General features: G+C 49.1%; 7 protein-coding genes across 7 annotated transcripts; 5 read left to right on the top strand and 2 right to left on the bottom strand.

Annotated features, from left to right (window-relative positions):
- Nucleotides 1–149: 149 nt before the first annotated feature.
- EDB82DRAFT_339938 (uncharacterized protein) lies at nt 150–1,781 on the top strand. Its single transcript, XM_025725006.2, has 4 exons — nt 150–606; nt 656–1,185; nt 1,233–1,485; nt 1,547–1,781. The coding sequence occupies exons 1-4, from the start codon at nt 576–578 to the stop codon at nt 1,633–1,635; spliced, it is 903 nt and encodes a 300-aa protein (XP_025593647.1). The 5' UTR covers nt 150–575; the 3' UTR covers nt 1,636–1,781.
- A 145-nt stretch (nt 1,782–1,926) lies between these two features.
- EDB82DRAFT_435572 (acyl-CoA N-acyltransferase) lies at nt 1,927–2,543 on the bottom strand (the record flags this gene model as incomplete). The annotated part of the gene is made up of 2 exons (XM_025725005.1): nt 1,927–2,307; nt 2,364–2,543. The coding sequence occupies 2 exons, from the start codon at nt 2,541–2,543 to the stop codon at nt 1,927–1,929; spliced, it is 561 nt and encodes a 186-aa protein (XP_025593646.1).
- A 293-nt stretch (nt 2,544–2,836) lies between these two features.
- Nucleotides 2,837–5,849, top strand: EDB82DRAFT_530336 (Lecithin:cholesterol acyltransferase-domain-containing protein; the record flags this gene model as incomplete). Its single annotated transcript, XM_025725004.2, has 2 exons — nt 2,837–2,848; nt 3,924–5,849. The coding sequence occupies 2 exons, from the start codon at nt 2,837–2,839 to the stop codon at nt 5,847–5,849; spliced, it is 1,938 nt and encodes a 645-aa protein (XP_025593645.2).
- Nucleotides 5,850–6,494: 645 nt separating this feature from the next.
- On the top strand, nt 6,495–8,296 carry EDB82DRAFT_339406 (uncharacterized protein). Its single transcript, XM_025725003.2, has 3 exons — nt 6,495–6,722; nt 6,784–7,322; nt 7,375–8,296. The coding sequence occupies exons 1-3, from the start codon at nt 6,662–6,664 to the stop codon at nt 8,272–8,274; spliced, it is 1,500 nt and encodes a 499-aa protein (XP_025593644.1). The 5' UTR covers nt 6,495–6,661; the 3' UTR covers nt 8,275–8,296.
- Nucleotides 8,297–10,388: 2,092 nt separating this feature from the next.
- EDB82DRAFT_480948 (uncharacterized protein) lies at nt 10,389–13,171 on the top strand (the record flags this gene model as incomplete). Its single annotated transcript, XM_025725002.1, has 2 exons — nt 10,389–11,767; nt 11,818–13,171. 2 exons carry the CDS (start codon nt 10,389–10,391, stop codon nt 13,169–13,171), a joined length of 2,733 nt encoding a protein of 910 aa, XP_025593643.1.
- Nucleotides 13,172–14,002: 831 nt separating this feature from the next.
- On the top strand, nt 14,003–14,903 carry EDB82DRAFT_480947 (Gar1/Naf1 RNA binding region-domain-containing protein; the record flags this gene model as incomplete). The annotated part of the gene is made up of 3 exons (XM_025738929.1): nt 14,003–14,066; nt 14,236–14,286; nt 14,347–14,903. 3 exons carry the CDS (start codon nt 14,003–14,005, stop codon nt 14,901–14,903), a joined length of 672 nt encoding a protein of 223 aa, XP_025593642.1.
- Nucleotides 14,904–15,005: 102 nt separating this feature from the next.
- On the bottom strand, nt 15,006–18,045 carry EDB82DRAFT_339471 (major facilitator superfamily-domain-containing protein). Its single transcript, XM_025738928.2, has one exon. The coding sequence runs from the start codon at nt 17,675–17,677 to the stop codon at nt 15,389–15,391; it is 2,289 nt and encodes a 762-aa protein (XP_025593641.1). The 5' UTR covers nt 17,678–18,045; the 3' UTR covers nt 15,006–15,388.
- Between the last annotated feature and the right edge of the window lie 788 nt (nt 18,046–18,833).

Below are 18,833 nucleotides of genomic sequence, written 5' to 3'. Positions count from 1 at the left end.
TAGAAATGGGGTTCTCATGGCGGGGGCCCCTCTCCAACTGCAAAATGGGTTGAGGCTCATTGGGGCAATATCACCACTCAACTCAATGTTACTACTTGGACTACCGACCTAGGTCAACAGAAACTGACGAGCCTAAACAACAAAACGCCATGCTCCATCACTTTCAAACCCAGTGCATTTTTGTTTTCTTTCATGGAAAGCAGCCAATTAATTGATTTTGATTGCAGGGTTATGAGTTGCTGCAGGGTATTGAAAGCTTAACTGCCGGGCTAGCGCTTCATCGACGCGAACTTGCTTTTGCGACTCCATCTCCTGACCTGGGGTAGGTAAAAGCAGACTGTAGACGATTTGTCTTCTTACGTCAACACGCGCTTCACTTGTTTCTTTCTTATCTTTGACGGATACGCCGGATCAAGGGGACATTACAGTTCTTTCAAACACAAATCCTTTTTAATTTTTGACATTCGCTCTCCAGTTTGTGTTCTTGCCCACAAACACCAAACTCAATTCCACCATCGTCATCGCACAGTAACATCGTTCCTCCACCTCTGGTTGATATTTCATATATCAACACCATGGATCACTCCGATGATTCTGACTTTTACGGTATTACCCAAATTCCGTCGATTTATTATTCACTGACTCGTCAACGCAGGGGGCGACGAGACCGTTATGGACCTCCACCGTCGTGTACAAGATTTCGATGTGCAAGGCTGGATGCTGCAGCAGCAGCAAAGTCCTGGAAGACCAGTTCCTCGCAAAAACATTCATGCAGACACATCCCATCTCCACAATCCTTACGCCGGGGTGCATTATGCGTGGCAGCTCACCGAGACTGTAGACGAATTTCTCACACGTATGCCACCCAAGACAACGGACATCACAGAGGACACGCCCTGGATCTACATATGCAACCCGTATATCTCCCGTGTGGAGAAATCCTTGGCCCAGAATCAGCACAGCAAGGGCAACGAAGATGAAGCCCCCGAAGAAGAAGGCAGCAAAACTGAGCTTGTCGTGGAAGGCGGCCTTGAGAGATTGGAGCTTCTGTCCAAATTCATCGAGGGCGTTCAAAGAAGCAGAAAAGTCTCTGCAGCGCAGGAGAGAGAGATCAATGCGGAGAGAAAGAAAGCTTCGGGTGATATACTACACTTGGCACATGTTGCTAGAGTCAGAGCTGGCAAGGTATGAATGGAGAGAAGCCCGTCATATCAGCCGACTAATATCATTAGTGGATGCTATTTTGCCCGCCAGCAGAGGTCAACGATGTGTGGGATATTGTCGCAAAAGCAACAGCCAACAACGAGCTTGGCATCGCAGCAAAAGTTGCTCCTCGACCAGTCGACGAGGATTCTCGCAAAGATCGACTCATTTGCGTGTACACGGCCGACTTCGCAGACAAGGCCGACGTGGGAAGAGTCCTTCAGAGGTTGCGAGAGCTCCGATTGGTAGAGATTCGCGGAAGACCAATCTACTATAAGCCAGGTGAGTCATGTTTTTGATGTGCTTATGCTGCCGTAAAAGCAAGACTGACACAAATCGATAGATGCATATACGTACATTGGAATGTCTTCCGGGAATCCCTGGGGTCTGAAAGCGTCGATCTATAAATCATCTGACATCTTTCAAACCTGACAACACACAACAAATGACTCATCCAAGTACAGAGAGGAGAACAAGAGGTAACAGCCAATAGATACCTCAGGGTTTGAGTGATGGGGTGTGAGAAAAGCAAAGGACAAATCGTATCATCGTAAACATCATACCTGATAAACCAAACTCCAGCTGTTCAATAATAGACATGAGAATAATTCCACATAGCGCTCAATGCTGTCGCTGACCGCGGCCCACGGTATTCAAACATTTCCACCACCGAATTTCCATGATTCGACTCCGTGAAAACAAGAACACCCAAGCAGAACTAAGTTAGACATCAATAATATGAAGGTCATTTGGTCCAGCGTTGAGGTCAATGTATTTGAGAGGCAGAACAAGCCGATATGCGCTGTTCCCATTAAGGTAGTAGCGGTGCAGTTTCTTAGTGCGCAGAAAACCAAGCTGTTCGTATAGTCGCATGGCGGCAACGTTTGTCTCCTCAGTCTCAAGGACAATCTCATCGGCATTGCGTTTTGTCATGGCGTCAATGGCCTTTTTAACAAGGGTTGTAGCAATGCCATGACCACGGAAGTCGGAGGCAACAGCCAACATAGCGATATAGCCTCTGCGAGTGGGATTGGAGTGTGAGGCATGGACTTCCAGCTTGCACACAATAACACCAATGAGGGACGAGTCGACTGGGTGTAGTGCCTAGATAACTGTTGTTAGATAGCTGAGGTTTGACATGAAGAAGAGATCAGTCTGACCATGAAGCAGAGATGTGCCCACTGGCATAGAAAGTAACGGTACACATATATGCTGTAAGGCTCACTCAGGTCCTTTGAGATCAAGGCCCGGATCGCGGGTAAATATTGAGCTTCGAGGGCATGTTCGTATTGGACGTAGCGTAATTCGCCAGGGAGATTCTCGGGTTTGGTAGTGGCCATGGGATTGTAAGGGTTCTTTTCTCGAAGTGGATTGAGGTACTCAGACGTAGTGTCCGAGTTTAGTACTGATTTTTGTGACAAAAAAGATTGAGTTTGGGATGATGTTTGAGTGGAATAAGATCTTAGATATAGATGTTGGAGGTTCAAAACCGGATGTCGACTTTTTGATACCTTAAAGAGGGGCAGGTGGAAATGGAGTTCAGCCCGGTATCGGTGAGTCGAGGGATTGAGGAAAGGAATTGAGGGGTGATTTGTGTTATAGGTGTTTGTTGTTAATGGAGAGATGGAAGAAGATGTCGGTTGAGGTCAGATCGGCAAGAGTCACCTATAAAAAGCCAATAAAAGAAGGTGGGAAGATCTTGAGATTGAATTTAGGCGTCGTCGTTTTGGGGGGTGAAGTGGCAACATCCTACGGATAGCTAGCGGTCCAATGCAAGCGGCAGGCCACGAGGGCAAGGCTTGCAGGGCAGTTGGTCTGGTGGATGGACGGGCAAGTTGGCAGGGGGGTAGTGGAGGGGCTCTGCCCGCCTCGCTACCTACAGCTGCAGTCTGCAGAGCCAGGCTATTTTAGAGCTTTTTACTCTAGGTTTATGTAGAGGGGGAGGCGGGGTAATTACTGCACTCTATTTGTGCACTCAAGTCGAGACCAAAGACTCGCACGATTATCTTTGTGGGTGGGCTAGGTTTCATTGCTTCAAGATCCATGATCCGATATAAGCGCTGCACTAATAGCAGGGTATGTTGGTCTGGATTTTTTCCAACTCCATAGGCATCTTTACATATTAGATACCTACCTGTAGGATTCATATGCGTGAGCATGTGACGTTCTACAACTAACTCCAAGATACACTCACCCAAGTGGCATTAAGCAATGATTCGCTCTGACTCGTCTAAAAGCCTTCAGTTCCTTTGCTCTCGCATAATCCCGTCGGTAGTTTAACCCCCTTGCAGTACCGGCCTTATCTTGGCTTTGACGCCAGGTTCCTGCCTATCAGGAACCACCGGCATGTCCTTTCGATCCGATGCCCGAACTCCCTCCCTTCAGGTCCCAAGACGTACTTATTTTCATGTGATATTTGGTCGCAACTATCAAACATGGCGCAACTGTTTAATCTATGCAGTAGCCCTCGGACTAAACATCAACCCCCTTCCACCCATTAGACAACATATATAATACATGTGTACGTAGATAAATGCCGCCAATAAATGAGACACTTCAGGATCGAGACCCCGGTTTTTGTTTTAGAGCACGCGCCAACTCTTTATGGGCGTCATAGCTACGTACAGTACAAGAATTCTTAAACACCAACCTTTCCTCTACCTAACAAGTCTGGTCGAGGTTCTTTTTTCCCCTCCCCAACCAGAGACTGAACCATACAGCGCCTCCGAGAGGCCTGCTTTTCAGTCGACACCATGGGAAAGTCCGCTCTGCGACGCCGGAATGTCCAAGATGTGACAAATAACGACAGCGCCGATGCTGGTGACACTTCGAGAGAAGAGAGCCCAGCGGCTGAGCCGACCACACACGTTCGAGTTGTTCAACATGCCGTGCCCAGGACCCGAAAACGCCGCAATACATTCGTCTTCTTCCTTGGTAGTTTGTTTGGAATTATAGCCGCCGGATTTTTCGCTTCCAGCAATGATCTTATCGACCTCCCCGAGTTCACCGACTTGTCCATGGACAACTTGATGGATGCTCTGCCTGCTGGCTTGGTAAAGGATATGCGCGATCTTGTCCAGGGTGAGCGGGACATTGCCGAATCGTACGAGCCATTCTCTGTTGGCGAAAAGGCTCGATCCGAGGGTCTAGGAGTTCACCATCCTATGATCATGATACCTGGTGTCATCTCAACGGGACTTGAGTCATGGGGTACGGCTAATATCTCGAAACCCTACTTCAGAAAGCGACTTTGGGGCAGTTGGACAATGATGAAAGCCTTGGTCATGGACAAGGAAGTTTGGAAAAAGCATGTCATGCTCGACAAGAGGACAGGCCTCGATCCACCCAACGTAAAGCTGAGGGCCGCCCAAGGTTTCGATGCTACCGATTTCTTCATCACGGGATATTGGATCTGGAGTAAAATCTTCGAGAATCTCGCATCCATCGGTTACGACCCAACAAACTCGTTCACGGCCGCTTACGATTGGCGCTTGTCCTATCCCAACCTTGAGGTACGGGACCACTACTTTACTCGGCTAAAATCGCATATCGAAGTTGCGGTGGCCACTGAGGATAAGAAAGTTGTTCTCGCATCTCACAGCATGGGGAGCCAGGTCCTTTACTATTTTTTCCATTGGGTGCAATCAGAAAGAGGTGGGCGCGGTGGACCAGACTGGGTTGAGCGTCACGTTGAGGCCTGGATCAACATCAGTGGATGCATGCTCGGAGCAGTCAAAGACTTGACTGCTGTGCTCTCTGGTGAGATGCGCGACACAGCTCAACTGAACCCGTTCGCTATTTACGGACTGGAAAAGTTCTTGAGCAAAGAAGAGAGAGCCGAGATCTTCCGCGGCATGCCCGGGATATCCTCCATGTTGCCCATAGGCGGAAACTCTGTATGGGGCAACCTGACCTGGGCTCCAGACGACAGGCCAGGCCAGAACCGTTCATACGGATCCCTCTTAAATTTCAGGGTCGGTTCAAACTGGACAACGCCTGATCGTAACTTTACTGTCGAGGAAGGCGTGTCCTATTTGCTCAACACAACTGAGGACTGGTATCAAGATCAGATCAAGGGCAGCTACTCTCGGGGTATTGCTCATTCCATAGATGAGGTCGAGGCCAATGAGCATGATCCCAAGAAGTGGATCAATCCTCTCGAGACGCGGTTACCGCTTGCTCCTAGCCTCAAGATCTACTGCTTTTACGGTGTTGGCAAACCGACTGAGCGAGGGTACTTCTATAAACCACCGGATCAGCCATCATTGACCAACCTCAACATTACAATAGATACGGGCTATACAGAAGGAGATGTGGATCACGGCGTTGTCATGGGCGAGGGAGATGGCACCGTGAACCTTCTTAGTACAGGTTATATGTGTAATCATGGCTGGAATATGAAACGCTACAACCCAGCAGGCGTCAAGGTTACAGTCGTTGAAATGCCTCACGAGCCAGAACGCTTCAACCCTCGAGGAGGACCTCGTACGGCCGACCACGTTGACATCTTGGGGCGATACAACCTGAACGAGTTGCTGTTACGGGTAGCGAGCGGCAAAGGTGACACGATTACAAACTACGTTGTGAGCAATATCAAAGAGTATGCATCCAGGGTTCAGATTTACGACGATGAGGAGACTTCATAGAACAGGCGCCTCAAAGCGTCGATAGTGCCGCTGGAATTAGTGGAACTGGTGATATTGGTTACTGCAATTATTTCCATGGTTTGGTGTTTAGGAGTCCCCACGATAGACTTGTTCTTAAGCTCTTACTTGTATCCATGATACCCTTGAAGGTGTGGAAACACCCCGATCCAAGATGGACCCCGTAAAAGGTACTTAAAATATATATGAATTTGGAATATTATGGTTAGTAGTTTAGGAGATTATGAGGTTGTTGTTCAACCGTGGAATGCTGAGGTTTGAATGCTTGACAACCTGTGTATTCAATCAAATTCCTTCCGATGTGATAGTAAAGATAGTAACAGAAACTGCGACCAGTTGCGATACTCTATAGACTTGCAAGAATCCATAACCGTTCTGTTGTAACCAATCCGATGCCGATACGTGCTCTACAACTGTTGTCGCTGCATCGCTGGGTAGTTCCTTTTGCCAAGACACCATTTAACAGGCCTGAATGAGGTCACGTCACGGTACAGCTAACGACTTAACCTGAAGCAATTCAGTCTCGACCCCGCCACCTCAATTCTCGAAACACAATCACAACTCAGACTTGACATTTTTGCTCCATCTTAACTTTAGGTGGGAGATGACCGCCGTGTCTGCATCTCCTCTTGGAAACCATTGCCAGCCAGCTGCTTGTCTCGTCGGCATTTCTCAACACAATACTGCCGATCAAATCCACATCACGCATTTCCAGCACCAGCACCAGCACCAGCACCAGCCCCGGCAACAGGACCCGATGCCTTGGTCCCTGTACACCTGTCAAAGCGAGGATCATGGCAGATTTCGAAGAAACATCTTCCCCTCATGAGGAGGATGGAGAGCAGCTTTGGAATGGTAAGTAGCTTGTAGTCTATAGATGCTACTTATAAGGGCACGAATTGACCAATTGCCACAGATCTAGATAAATGCGTCTCAAGCAAATGCGATTCCCACGAAACGATCGACGATGCCCTGCGCAACTGGATAGATTTGACCAATCGTCTGCGTGACTGTTATCAAGAAACACAGGATGAAGTCGTCACTTGCGCGCGGATCCTTCTCGCCAGCAATTTGTTCCAGGACAATAAGGACTATGTTCGCACCCAGATCATATATAGTCTGCTGCAGGAAGACGAGACAGGGCCGTTGCATGCCATAGTTTGTCTGCTTCTTCTCGACGGCTGCCAAGATGATACCATGTTTCCTCGCATGGTGAATGAGGCCTGCTTTCCTCGACTGTTGGAGCTTATCAATAGCCGCCGAGATCAGGGCCAGGATCCACGGTTGCACCGACTCCTTTTGCAACTTATGTACGAGATGTCACGTATGGAACGACTACGAGTTGACGATTTGACCATGGTAGACGACGAATTCGTCCACTACCTTTTTGCCCTGATTGAGGAACTGTCTGATGATGCGCATGACCCTTACCATTACCCTACCATTCGAGTCCTGGTGAGCAGTCCAGTATTTTTATTATCTATAATGATGGCTAATATGAACCCAGCTTGTTCTAAACGAACAGTATATGCTTGCTTCCACCGATGTCAAGGACCCCTCTGCTCCGAAACCACGTCTGACGAACAGAATTGTTAAATGCTTAAGTCTTCATGGTGCTTCATTTCGAACGTTTGGCGAAAATATCATCTTGCTCCTGAACCGAGAAACCGAGACCTCTTTACAGCTGCTCATTCTGAAGCTTCTGTATCTGCTATTCACAAACAAAGCGACATACGAATACTTCTATACGAACGATTTACGAGTACTCCAGGATGTCATTATCAGGAACCTGATGGACCTGCCGGATGAAAAAATATCCTTGAGACATACTTACCTGCGGGTGCTCTATCCGCTGTTGGCCCATACACAACTAAGCCAACCACCGCACTATAAGCAGGATGAGATTCTTCGCGTGCTTAATCTTCTCCGAGGATCTCAAAATGTGCACTTTGCACCTGCAGATGATACAACACTTCGCCTAGTTGATCGTGTATCCAAGGTCAAGTGGATTGAAGAAGCGCAATCACCTACAGTAGTATCGGGCGAAGCCGAAGTTGCGCGAAGATTCTTGGGTATCAGCCTGTCGCGATCGCAAACCGCGAGTAGTGTCAGTGTGAGCGATGTCGCGGCAGTTAAGGAGAAGCCGGGAGTGCAAACACCAAGTCGATCAGGCGAAGGGGCCGATGCTGGTGAATCGGAGATAGAAGAGGGTGTTGCAATAGCCCCAAGGCCCAAGAAGCCGCTGCCAGAGGTGCCTAAGCATCGCCATGGTGTACCTTTCGCGCAGAAGTTTGTCAACGGCGGACAGAAGAAGACGCCTCCTCAAGCGCCACCACCGCGCCGATGGGGACGGATGAAGACGGTTGAGAGGCCTCCGGCTGACCCAGTTTCAGAGCAGGAAGCGTGATATAAGTTTGATTCACTGGGCGTTATTCTCCGTGTTAGGAAGTTTAAGGAGTAACATCCCGTCGAGCGGGGGCGGCGCCGGTTGATTCTATCGTATACGCTAGGGGAGATTTTCGGTTTGACGACAGAGGGCGTTGTGGAGCTTTCTGTTGCACTGTACCGCACTGGACACAAAGCATCAGGCACGGCGTTTTTAGGTGATTTTGGTCATGAGAGCATACGGTCTTGAAAGTCATGGTTCTGGGGAGATTGTAAACAAACTGCGGCAAGCCACTTTGTGTGAAACCGTGTATGAAGAGTAGCATCAGGATTGAGCCTGCAAGAGATGGATAATTGGTTTTGATAATCAATGGCAATGTTTCGTGCGTCTTGCCAAGTGAGTAAAATATGCATCATGCAGCATGTTGGTATCTTGGACTAGGTAACTCCTGAATATCCCTCACTGGACAGATGTCACCGGCAGTCATTACAACAGTGCCGAACCGGGATCTGGCCTGCACAGCCCAGATTAACTTAGATCTGGTTCCATGAGCTTTTAAGATGAGCAAATCAAGATCCACATGTCCAATGCGGAGAAAGACCTCAGCTTTTCAAGGGATTGCAACAGCATGAGACTGAGACATGTGCATCAAATGCAAACAACAGATTGCTGATCCGAGCCCTTGTACAGGATGTGGTCAAGCAATCTTCTTTTCGATAGTAATAAATAAGGCTTTTACTCTTGTGAGGTCTCACGAAGTTTGAAACAAGCAAGTCATTTAATTAACCTCGACGAAGCACTGAAACAACAAGTTGCAGATCCGGAAGGCGGCGATGCCGAGAAGATCTCAGCTTCGTCTGGCGACGGTGGATAGAGCCGTGAAAAACGAAGGACAAAGTGCCAACACGTGAAGCGGATTGGCTGTGCATAAGATTGGGCAAAACCTGGAGATTAATGACGATCGTCGTTGGGCTGCAGCTTTAGGTTGAAGGTATCACCAGAAGAACCAAGAGATGGGCCCTTTTGAGTGGCACTCAAATACGTCATTTACGTCCATCAAGCATATGCTCAGGTGGGGAAGACGCTATAAAACTGGCTGAAAGCAGCTGTAATGGGACTTTATGAGTACTTTGAGCTCAGAGTACGATGGGTGTTTCAGGTGAGCAGGTTTTGGTACCATCAAGTACTGGCAGGGTACTACCGTCTAGCCCATTTGGTGCAACTGCCTGCAAGCTCTTGGCGAGCCCGGGCCCCCTCCCTTCCACCTCCAAGATTCAGTTGATTGACTGCATCATCCATCATAAACAAACACAAACCAATATCACTAAACATTAATCACGGGCCAAAAAATCTTGACTGTGCTCCAAACCAACTTTCATGACTTGTTGACTCAGGCCGTAACCACGTTTGCTCTTTTTATAGGTATAGACGATTCAGTTGTGTGCCGAGTTTTCCACTTGTAAAGGTCTAACGCAGGTGCTTCAACCGACTAGAATCTAGGTCATCCATCCCTCTTGATCTATTGTGGAACACAGACAAACAGAGAACCCTTGATCTTCAATCAATTACCCGCTGATTCTCACATCTCTACTCCACAATAGAAGCTGTCTGCTTCCGCTCGTCCTGCTCCAGTACATACAAATCCAATTAAACCAAACGAAACAGAAAGCCAAGAACCAAGGTGCGTCTTTCGTCGATTCAACATCATCATTTGTCTCAGAAGGTTCCTCCACTGCAGAAAAGACGCTAGTCTCACTCGAACGGGCCTCTAGTTTCGGTAGCGTCACACCTGCCAGCGGTCAGTTGTGCGCCCATTGCGTCAACACCACCATCGTCCCGCGAATCCAACACCCTGATTTTCTGAATCTGGCTCCTGTCGGATTCGCCCTCAGTCTCAGTGCTCCTCCACTCGGCACCATCACTCACTGATCACTAGTTAATTGACTGTTTTAGGTTCTAGGCTCGTTTCCAGCTTCTCTGCCTTTGCTTCCGTCTCGGGTCGTCCTCAATCTCCTTGTGGTCCATTCCGTCCGTCGTTTCTGTTTCTCTCTTTAGTCTCGCACAGTCCATTATCTTAGCTCAGCTCAGACTGCTCCCAGACGTACCGTAGGAGAAATAACAACGCCACCTCCGCCATGGATCTACCTTCTTCTCACTCCCAATCTCAACCTTCGTCATTTCCCCAACAACCATCTTATACATACTCGCACGAGCAAGATTCTTATCCAGAATCATCACCTGCAGCTGCCGCCAACAACGCACACACATACTCAAGTCCCCAATACGACGACGAATACCACCTCTCAAACTCGATCCACGCACCGCAACCGCAGTCGCGACAGCCAGGTCGTTTCACCGAGGAATGGGGTGCAGCGCAGCGAGGACCTTCTTTACTATTTGATCACTCTACCAACGTCGCAAACATGCAGCGTAGCAACTCGGTACATAGCTACGTTAGTGGCGATGACCAGCAGCTTCCGGGTCGCCAGAACACTCTCAAGAAAAAGAATTCGGTGCGCCGAAATGGAAGCATGAAGCGCAGTAGCAGCCGTCGCAGCATGAGAGCTGGTAGTGTCAAGAGCCTTGCTCTGCAATCCTCCTCTGACCATGATGAGGGTCATAGTGCCTTCTACTGCCCGGTTCCTACTTCAGGCAACCCAACCGAAACACTTTCCAACCGTTTCCAAAACTGGAGAAAGGTGCTCAAGGATCTCATCGCATACTTCCGTGAGATTCAAACTCACTACGAGCACCGATCCAAGTCCCTTCTCAAGCTCGCCAATGTCTCCAACAACATTACCACCCCACCTGGCTTTCTTCAGTCGGCTGGCATAGATGACGCCCTCCAATTCCTTAGGGATTATAACAAGAACGCCATCCTCGAAGCCAACAAGGCCAAGGACATTGAAGAGGATGTAATTCTTGCGCTCACTGGTTTGCGAAGTGACCTTCAGCAAAAAATCAAGGAGATCAAGAATCTTTCAGGCGACTTTAAAAACTCGGTCGATAAGGAGATGGATCACACTCGCAAGGCTGTCAAGACTCTCAGTGATATCTTGGGGCGAAACGAGTTGGATGAATCTTCCACAACTGGCAAGCAAGACCCATACCTGTTGCGTCTGGCTGTCGACCGCCAAGTTGAGCGTCAATTGGATGAGGAGAACTATTTGCACCAGGCTTACCTCAACTTGGAAAACTCGGGACGAGAGCTAGAGGCGATTGTCGTCGGCGAGATTCAAAAGGCTTATAATGCTTACGCCGGCATTCTCAAGCGAGAGGCCGACAACTCTTATAACCTTATTGGCGAATTACGAGAGGGCCCCATTGCCATGCCTAAGGACCATGAATGGATGCACTTTGTGACACACGATGACAAGTTTGTGGACCCGAGCATTCCACTCAGGACTCCGGACCAGATTCACTACCCCGGACAGGACCACGAGGCAGCCCAGGAGATTCGAGCCGGATTGCTGGAGCGGAAGAGCAAATACCTAAAGAGCTACACAGCCGGCTGGTGAGTTTTTGTCCTCGCGCAATAATGAACGAGACTAACTTTGACGATAGGTATGTACTTTCTGCTACGCATCTTCACGAGTTCAAGACCGCGGATAAAGCGCAAGCCCCCGTTATGTCACTTTATCTTCCAGAACAGAAAGTAGGATCACACTCCAACGAAGGTGGCTCGTCGAACAAGTTCATCCTCAAGGGTCGCCAAACAGGTGGTATGCACCGTGGACACACCTGGGTATTCCGTGCCGAGAGCCACGATACTATGATGGCTTGGTATGAGGATATCAAGGCCCTTACGGAGAAGACCGCCGAGGAGCGAAGCCAATTCGTACGCAGCCATTCGAGAAGCCTCAGCCGATCTTCCAGACGATCAGTTAGTAGTGATGGACTGGTCGATGACGAAGACGAGGAGCCTTTCACGGCTGATACCGAATCATTTACCAACCCGGGATTAAGGCAACACGAAGCGACCCCCCGGCGATCTCAAGCAGGTGGGCGGTTCCCATCTGATATCCAAGTCAATAAACAGCGTGGCTTACAGGCCCCTCATTCGCCTTCTAGTTTAAGCTCTGGCTTCCAGGACAACAAGGACCCCGTGGTACCTCCGATCGTCACGGGTGGTCTTTCTGGTCCGGCCGCCGGAGAATCACAGCAGACTCGGGACTACGGTACTGTTCACCAGACCCCCTTGGATGAGATGCCCTCTGCTGCTGCTATCGCGAGCCAAAAGGCTCACTACGACGGTGTTAACCCTTACACAAGCGAGCCGGTTAACCAGTCTCCTGCTGGACCGACTTCCTTCAACCAACAGCAGCAATATGAACCGCAGTATGAACAGCAGCAGCAACATCCCGTTCAACTGTCGGATTATGTTGCTCAGAGCCACAACCAAACTTTTCTTCCAGTTATGATTCCTCAGGGTAAGGATGAGCACAACGACGATTTGGCCAATAACGAACAGCCTCATTACCATGAGCAGCCTAACGACTACACCATGGAGCCACGAGAGGAACTATATGGTAGAGATGCCATGAGCGGAAATGTCCATCAGACATCAAGCTATCCGCAGGCTTCATACGAGCCACAACCTTCTTATGACCAGCAGCCCAACTACGGTCATACCAACGGCAATGCTAACGGTGGTGCCAAAGTCAACAACTACACTTTAACAACAGTGGGAGAGGGTTTCCCTAGACTTGATGGTGGCGCGACCCATGAGACTCAGCCATCAACTCGAAAGGCCGAATCAGTGTACACGGAGCGTGACTCAGTTTTGCTCCAGACAGACGATGAAGATGAGACCCCTATGCCTACACGACCGTCGGTTAACAACCGTACCGAGAGCCATAACACTATCTCAAACTTGCACATTCCTGGCGGATACCCAAAGAGCAGTTATGCAGCATAAGCAAGATTTTCGTTGGCGTCTTTATTTTCCCTTTCTTTAGCTTATTATCTCCTTGGTCAACTGTGTATGAATGGGACGGACAAAGATGACTAGTACTGAAGAATGGGCAAGATGTGGTAAAAGGGCTGGAAAGCAAGTGTTATTGCTGGGAGGCGTTGGCTTCAGTGTGAAGTTTAGGTGGAATAATTATGGTTATTGGGATATCCCTCGCTTAGTTTTGTATTTGCTTATCACTTGTATCGGCTTTCAAGATATCTGTAGTCTGCAGCAATTGATTTGAAAAGTATACCGCGTTTACAAGAGAGCAGCCTGCTTATCGAAATAAGTTAGACACTTGAAGCCTAAGTCAAAGCCATAATTGTTCGTGACTTTTCTCGCCACAACCCATGCTAAGAGGCAGCAGAAAACATGTGACTCCATCATAAGGTAATGAAAACATTTAATCTTAAAGGCTGACGCAAACTATTACAAGGTGATTAGGTTATTCTGCTCATCACTCTAATACAGTCAAGTTTTTTTTTACTATCTGAAGACCTGCATGAAGCCGGCTGATCTAATCTTCCGCTCCGGCTCATGTCAACCAATAGGATTGCTCCAAGCTAGCTCCCGCCAGACCTTCGGTGGACACTCTCTTTGCAAAATTTCACTCGGGAAAAAAAAAGTTAGAGCATCGACCTACGCGGACGACCAAATCTTGACGAAGCGACCCAAAACCCCCAGCTACGGGCATTAATCGAAACAAGGACAACGAGCGTTCGGATCGCGAATCCTTAATTCATCAAATTCATCACAATTGGCGACTAAGCGCAAACTCGATTATTCTTCATCATCATGTCTTTCCGAGGAGGTTCGCGAGGACGCGGCGGCGGTGGATTTGGAGGTGGCCGTGGCGGTGGTACGTCTTTTTCTTCTTCTTATCCTGACAGGTCGCACCTGAGAACATTGGTGGTTCAGAATGAGGGAACCGCCAAGAGCAGAGCAATTGAGGCTGGAGACTGCGATGGATAACTGTTAAAGAGCGGAGTTCGCATTCGCAAGACAATGTACTAACAAACATATTATAGGCCGCGGTGGTTTCCAGCAGCGAGACATGGGCCCTCCTGCCCAGATCCTTGGTAAGTTCTACTACCATGACATCTATTCTTCTCAACGTGTCAACAACTAACGCCTCTCAGAAATGGGCAAGTTCATGCACGCCTGTGAGGGCGAGATGGTCTGCGAGTCCATCAACCCCAAGGTCCCCCACTTCAACGCCCAGATCTTCCTCGAGAACAAGACGGCCGTCGGCAAGGTCGACGAGGTCCTTGGCCCCATCAACCAGGTCTTCTTCACCATCAAGCCCACCGAGGGCATCCAGGCCACCTCTTTCAAGGAGGGCGACAAGTTCTACATTGGCTCCGAGAAGCTCCTGCCCCTCGACAAGTTCCTTCCCAAGCCTAAGCCCCCGCCTGGTGCTCCCAAGCCCAAGCGCGCTGGCGGCGGTCGTGGCGGTGCCCGTGGTGGTCGCGGCGGCTTCGGTGCTCGCGGTGGCGGTCGTGGTGGTTTCGGTGGTGGTTTCGGTGGTGCTCGCGGCGGCGCTGGCGGTTTCTCGCGCGGTGGTGGCCGTGGAGGAAGCAGTTTCGGTGGCCGTGGAGGTCGCGGTGGCAGCGGTGGTTTCTCACGAGGTGGTGGTGGCGGCGGAGGCTTCAGTGGTGGTCGTGGACGTGGTGGTTTCAGCCGTGGAGGCCGATAATCTCCTAACGACAACAAGGACCACGGATCACTTCTACTACCGAGGAGGACGAAGTCATGCCTCAAACTGCTGCTGTAGTACAACGCGACCCACGAAAGCCGTTTAAAGGGAGGCGAAGTCGATAAAGAGAGAAAACTTCGGGATTTAGGAGGCGGGAAAGAAAGAAAGGGATCACATGTATTTTCTCTGGCGTTGGATGGTTTCTGATTTTCCAAAGTGCTTTGCTTGATTTGGTTTCCCCCCACTGGCTCTATATCCCCAATCCTGCGATGTTCGTGTGGAGTTTGTGTTTACAAACATGAGGATTCAACAAAGACAAGCGAGAGGACGAAAAGAACGGGCAACCTTTTTACTTCAGTTATTTCATTGTGAAAGATATATGTACACTGTGAAGGCATTATGTAAAGTCATATGCACGCTCATGGGGTATAAGTAGGCTCGCAAGCCCCCAAGCTATTTCAACGCCAGGCAAACAATTCATGAAATCAATCCCTGCGACGCCGAAGCAATGCCGCGCCAAGTAGACCAAGGGCCAGGATGAAGGCCAGCCCACCAAGTCCCAGACCAAAATACTGTGCGTCGCGGTACCCTCCCAAAGGATTCCTATTGTTTTTCTTTCCCATTTCTACAGCTCCTGCCATACCAAGTCCAACAGAAAAAGAGAATGCTGCCGCCATGTTGGCAAGGCTACTTGCAAGTCCCAGCTGTCCTTCAGGGACATCTCGCCCGAGCACTGTCGAAGCGGATGGGATTATCAAGACCATACCAACTCCCATAAAGATAGCACTAACAAACGAATTTGCCCAATACTCCTGTTTTGCTGGAGCTGTAGCCATCAAAGCGGAACTGATCAAGATTGCTATTGACGAACTCACCATAGCAAGCTGGGCGGTGAAGTCGCGGTTTGCAAAAGGCCAGCAGGCAAAGCCAACAACAACGCCGATTACTAGTATCGGTACAAGACCAGCGCTCGTGAGTAGAGGCCCCCATCCTCTCAAAGCTTCGATAAACTGGGCAAAATACCAGACCCAAATCCCAAACGCTGCCGAAGCGGCAGTCACAAAGCCAAGTGTAATACCAGCAGTGATGTGAATTTGCTTGAATGGCACCAGAGGATGGCTAGCTTGGGACTCGGAGTAGTTGAACAATGGAATGAGCAATAATCCTGTAAAAATTAAGATGTATGCTTCCGGGGTGTCCCATCCTACAATGGGTATTTGGTTCCAGCCAACACTGAACAGAACCAATGCAGAAATGCCAGTTACAGAACCAAATACATCTAGGCGTTTCCAAAGGTTGCCTTCGAAATTATGGACCAAAACTCTTTTGGCAGGAACCACAAGCATGCTTGAGATACCGAGGGCCATGCAAACTGCAGCTAAGCAGTAGAAAGCCCATGGCCAGGACGCATATTTGGCGAAAAGCCCTGTCATGACGGAGCCAACGACGAACCCACAAGGGGCAGAGGCATCGAACAGGCCCATAGCAACCATCTTGCGAGGTCCGGGAGGATAAGCCCTGAGCAACAATCCATAGCCATTGGGAATAATGAGTGCTGGGCCAATGCCTTGCATTGCACGACAGATACAGAAGAAGACAGCTCCTCCGAAACTGTGCACATACACGCTCAGACCGGTCAAAAGACTCCAGAGCGCAAACCAAAAATAACCGGCAACAAAGGCTTGTCTCTGGCCACATACGTTTCCGATCCGATTTCCCAGAAGGATTGTTGCAGCATAACTCAGCATGTATGCCGAAGTAAACCACGCAAGGTGTGTCGTACGCTCTGGTTCGAAGAATGATTCGCCAATTCGTCGTGCCGATGTCAAAGTTTGCGCAAGGCTAGCATATGTCAGGAGCTGGGCCATGCAGATGACAGTAACGAAGAGGCCCTCATTGCAGGGGTGGTTAAACACAATCTGTCTGGCTCCTTCGTTGAGAGGTTTCCTGCGCAGACCCTGGGTAGCAGATGAAGCCGAATATGGATCAGAGCCTGCGCGTATATGTGTAACTGTGCCTAGTGGTAACTCCCGGGTACCCATATCAGGTCTGAGAACCATGTATTGATGATGCTGCGTCGTCGATCTGAAAGCTTCAAAACCTCTCGTGGCTTGGACAAATCCGCCGCGGTTGACTGAAAAGTCCGCTGGATGTAGACCTGCATTTGAAGCCGGAGGTACGTAAGATTGAGGATCCGCGAGAGTTATAGGAACGCTAAAGCAGTGAGATGGTGTGTGAGGAGTGTCCAGTCGTGGTGGTAAATTTGGTGTTGCGAGTCGAATTAAGTCTTCAGGCATGCGAGTAGAGGTTTCAGTCATATCTGGCTCTAGCTCTCGGTCAAGAAGAGAATCCGTTTCAGCATTCGGATATCGTCCTGGCATAAGTATGGTAGGCATGTAATTGTTTCGAGGAGGTGAAACAGGTGACACGTCCGAGGCAGTCATCTGGCTCACTATGTCCATGTCCAGAAGGCCCTGAGACACTTCACTCACGCTTGATGGGCTTCGAGCGTGGGAATTGGAATTGGAATTGGAGCGATTGTTGGAGTGGGCATAGCTGCGTGGTTGATAATAAGAGTTAAGGTTCGTATAAGCGGGAGCTGGAGCTGCTGGGGAGTAACCGCCATGTTGTTGTTGGTAATGGTGGCGAAAAGATTCAGTAACGGCAATCATTGTATCCGCGACATGCTGAATGGTAGCATTGGAACGATTGGTTTGTCGATGAGCCTCAGACTTCTCAGAGTCCTGTCGTGATACGCCTCGTAGGGGTTCCATTGTGAAGTTGGTGGGATGTGGTAAGCAGAACCAATGTTAGCAACGATCGCTTCTCCTCATTTCCTTCCTATTTATATCGATTATTTCTGTGAGTGGTTTATTTGGAAATAAATTGGAAACAAGACAATAGATTAGAGATTCAGAAGGAGCAATATTGATGAACTAGACAGCCAAGAGAGAGAAAACTCGGGAAACAATGAGACAAGACGTGATCAGGGACGTTTGGGGTAATATGTTGATAGAGAGGGTCGCGGCTGCGCTTACAGCCTGCAGCTCGAGACAAGGGTATTAGCCCGCCTTGTAAGTGGGATGGAATATTGGTCCATGGTAGTAAGCCGTCAGAGCTGACTCGCTAAGGTTGGCCTTGCAGTAGAAGCTCCTGCTCAGGTCCGGGGTTTAGAGGATTGGAGCCTGGGAGATTCCATCCATGGCTTATCCTTGTTTGGGTTTGGGTTGATATTACTAGGAACCGAGATTGAGGGTGGGATGGATCATGACGGCGAACCAGAAATAGAATTCATCAATCAAGCCAAAGTGAGAAAAGATATTTCGCCCCTCTTGTGTGTGGGCAGTGATCTACTCTCTAATTGTTGTGGGTAGAGTATCACATTGAGTGACCTAATGACGGCTAGAGCCTAGACTGAGTAGACTAAATCGCCATCGTGTTTGCAAAGTCGGTGATGCTTCAAATCTGGCGCTTATGAATAGTATGGATGTTTGGTCGGTTCGTGGATCGTCATCTTGTTGGTGATGTTGGTGAAAACGAGCCGTTGGTGTTGGTGATACAGTAGTCTATGGAGGGAAATGGAGGCAGGGGCAGGCGAAAGCGGCTGCGGCCAACACCAAAAAGATAAGTAGACCTTGGCGCAGGAGAAGAGAGAGAAGGCAAGAGCAGGAGCAAGGACAAGAGCAAGAGGCAAACGTGTGCTCCTTCCCATATTATCACGACATGATTCTCATTCTTTTGAGTAACCATCATAGGAAACACGCATTATCGTATACATCATGAATGTGACTAGACACCGAATTGGGTATGATTCTTCACGCATTAATGACGATCATGATCAACGTACGTTCATACATTCATGCCCCAGTCCATCACCATCGCACAGCCACTCGTCACTGTTGGGCTAACGTTTACTAGCGCATTGTTCAC

Source organism: Fusarium venenatum (genome assembly GCF_020744135.1).
Source record: "Fusarium venenatum strain MPI-CAGE-CH-0201 chromosome Unknown EDB82scaffold_4, whole genome shotgun sequence".
Lineage (NCBI taxonomy): Eukaryota > Fungi > Ascomycota > Sordariomycetes > Hypocreales > Nectriaceae > Fusarium > Fusarium venenatum.
This window is presented reverse-complemented; position numbering and strand designations above follow the sequence as displayed.

Bases quoted from the DNA above. Each gene is read 5' to 3' on its own strand.
- EDB82DRAFT_339938 (XM_025725006.2), top strand. From the start codon at position 576: ATGGATCACTCCGATGATTCTGACTTTTACG. The intron at 607-655 runs GTATTACCCAAA...TCGTCAACGCAG, and splicing joins CGATGATTCTGACTTTTACG to GGGGCGACGAGACCGTTATG. The intron at 1,186-1,232 runs GTATGAATGGAG...TAATATCATTAG, and splicing joins CTAGAGTCAGAGCTGGCAAG to TGGATGCTATTTTGCCCGCC.
- EDB82DRAFT_339406 (XM_025725003.2), top strand. From the start codon at position 6,662: ATGGCAGATTTCGAAGAAACATCTTCCCCTCATGAGGAGGATGGAGAG. The intron at 6,723-6,783 runs GTAAGTAGCTTG...CAATTGCCACAG, and splicing joins TGGAGAGCAGCTTTGGAATG to ATCTAGATAAATGCGTCTCA. The intron at 7,323-7,374 runs GTGAGCAGTCCA...ATATGAACCCAG, and splicing joins ACCCTACCATTCGAGTCCTG to CTTGTTCTAAACGAACAGTA.
- EDB82DRAFT_339471 (XM_025738928.2), bottom strand. From the start codon at position 17,677: ATGGAACCCCTACGAGGCGTATCACGACAGGACTCTGAGAAGTCTGAG.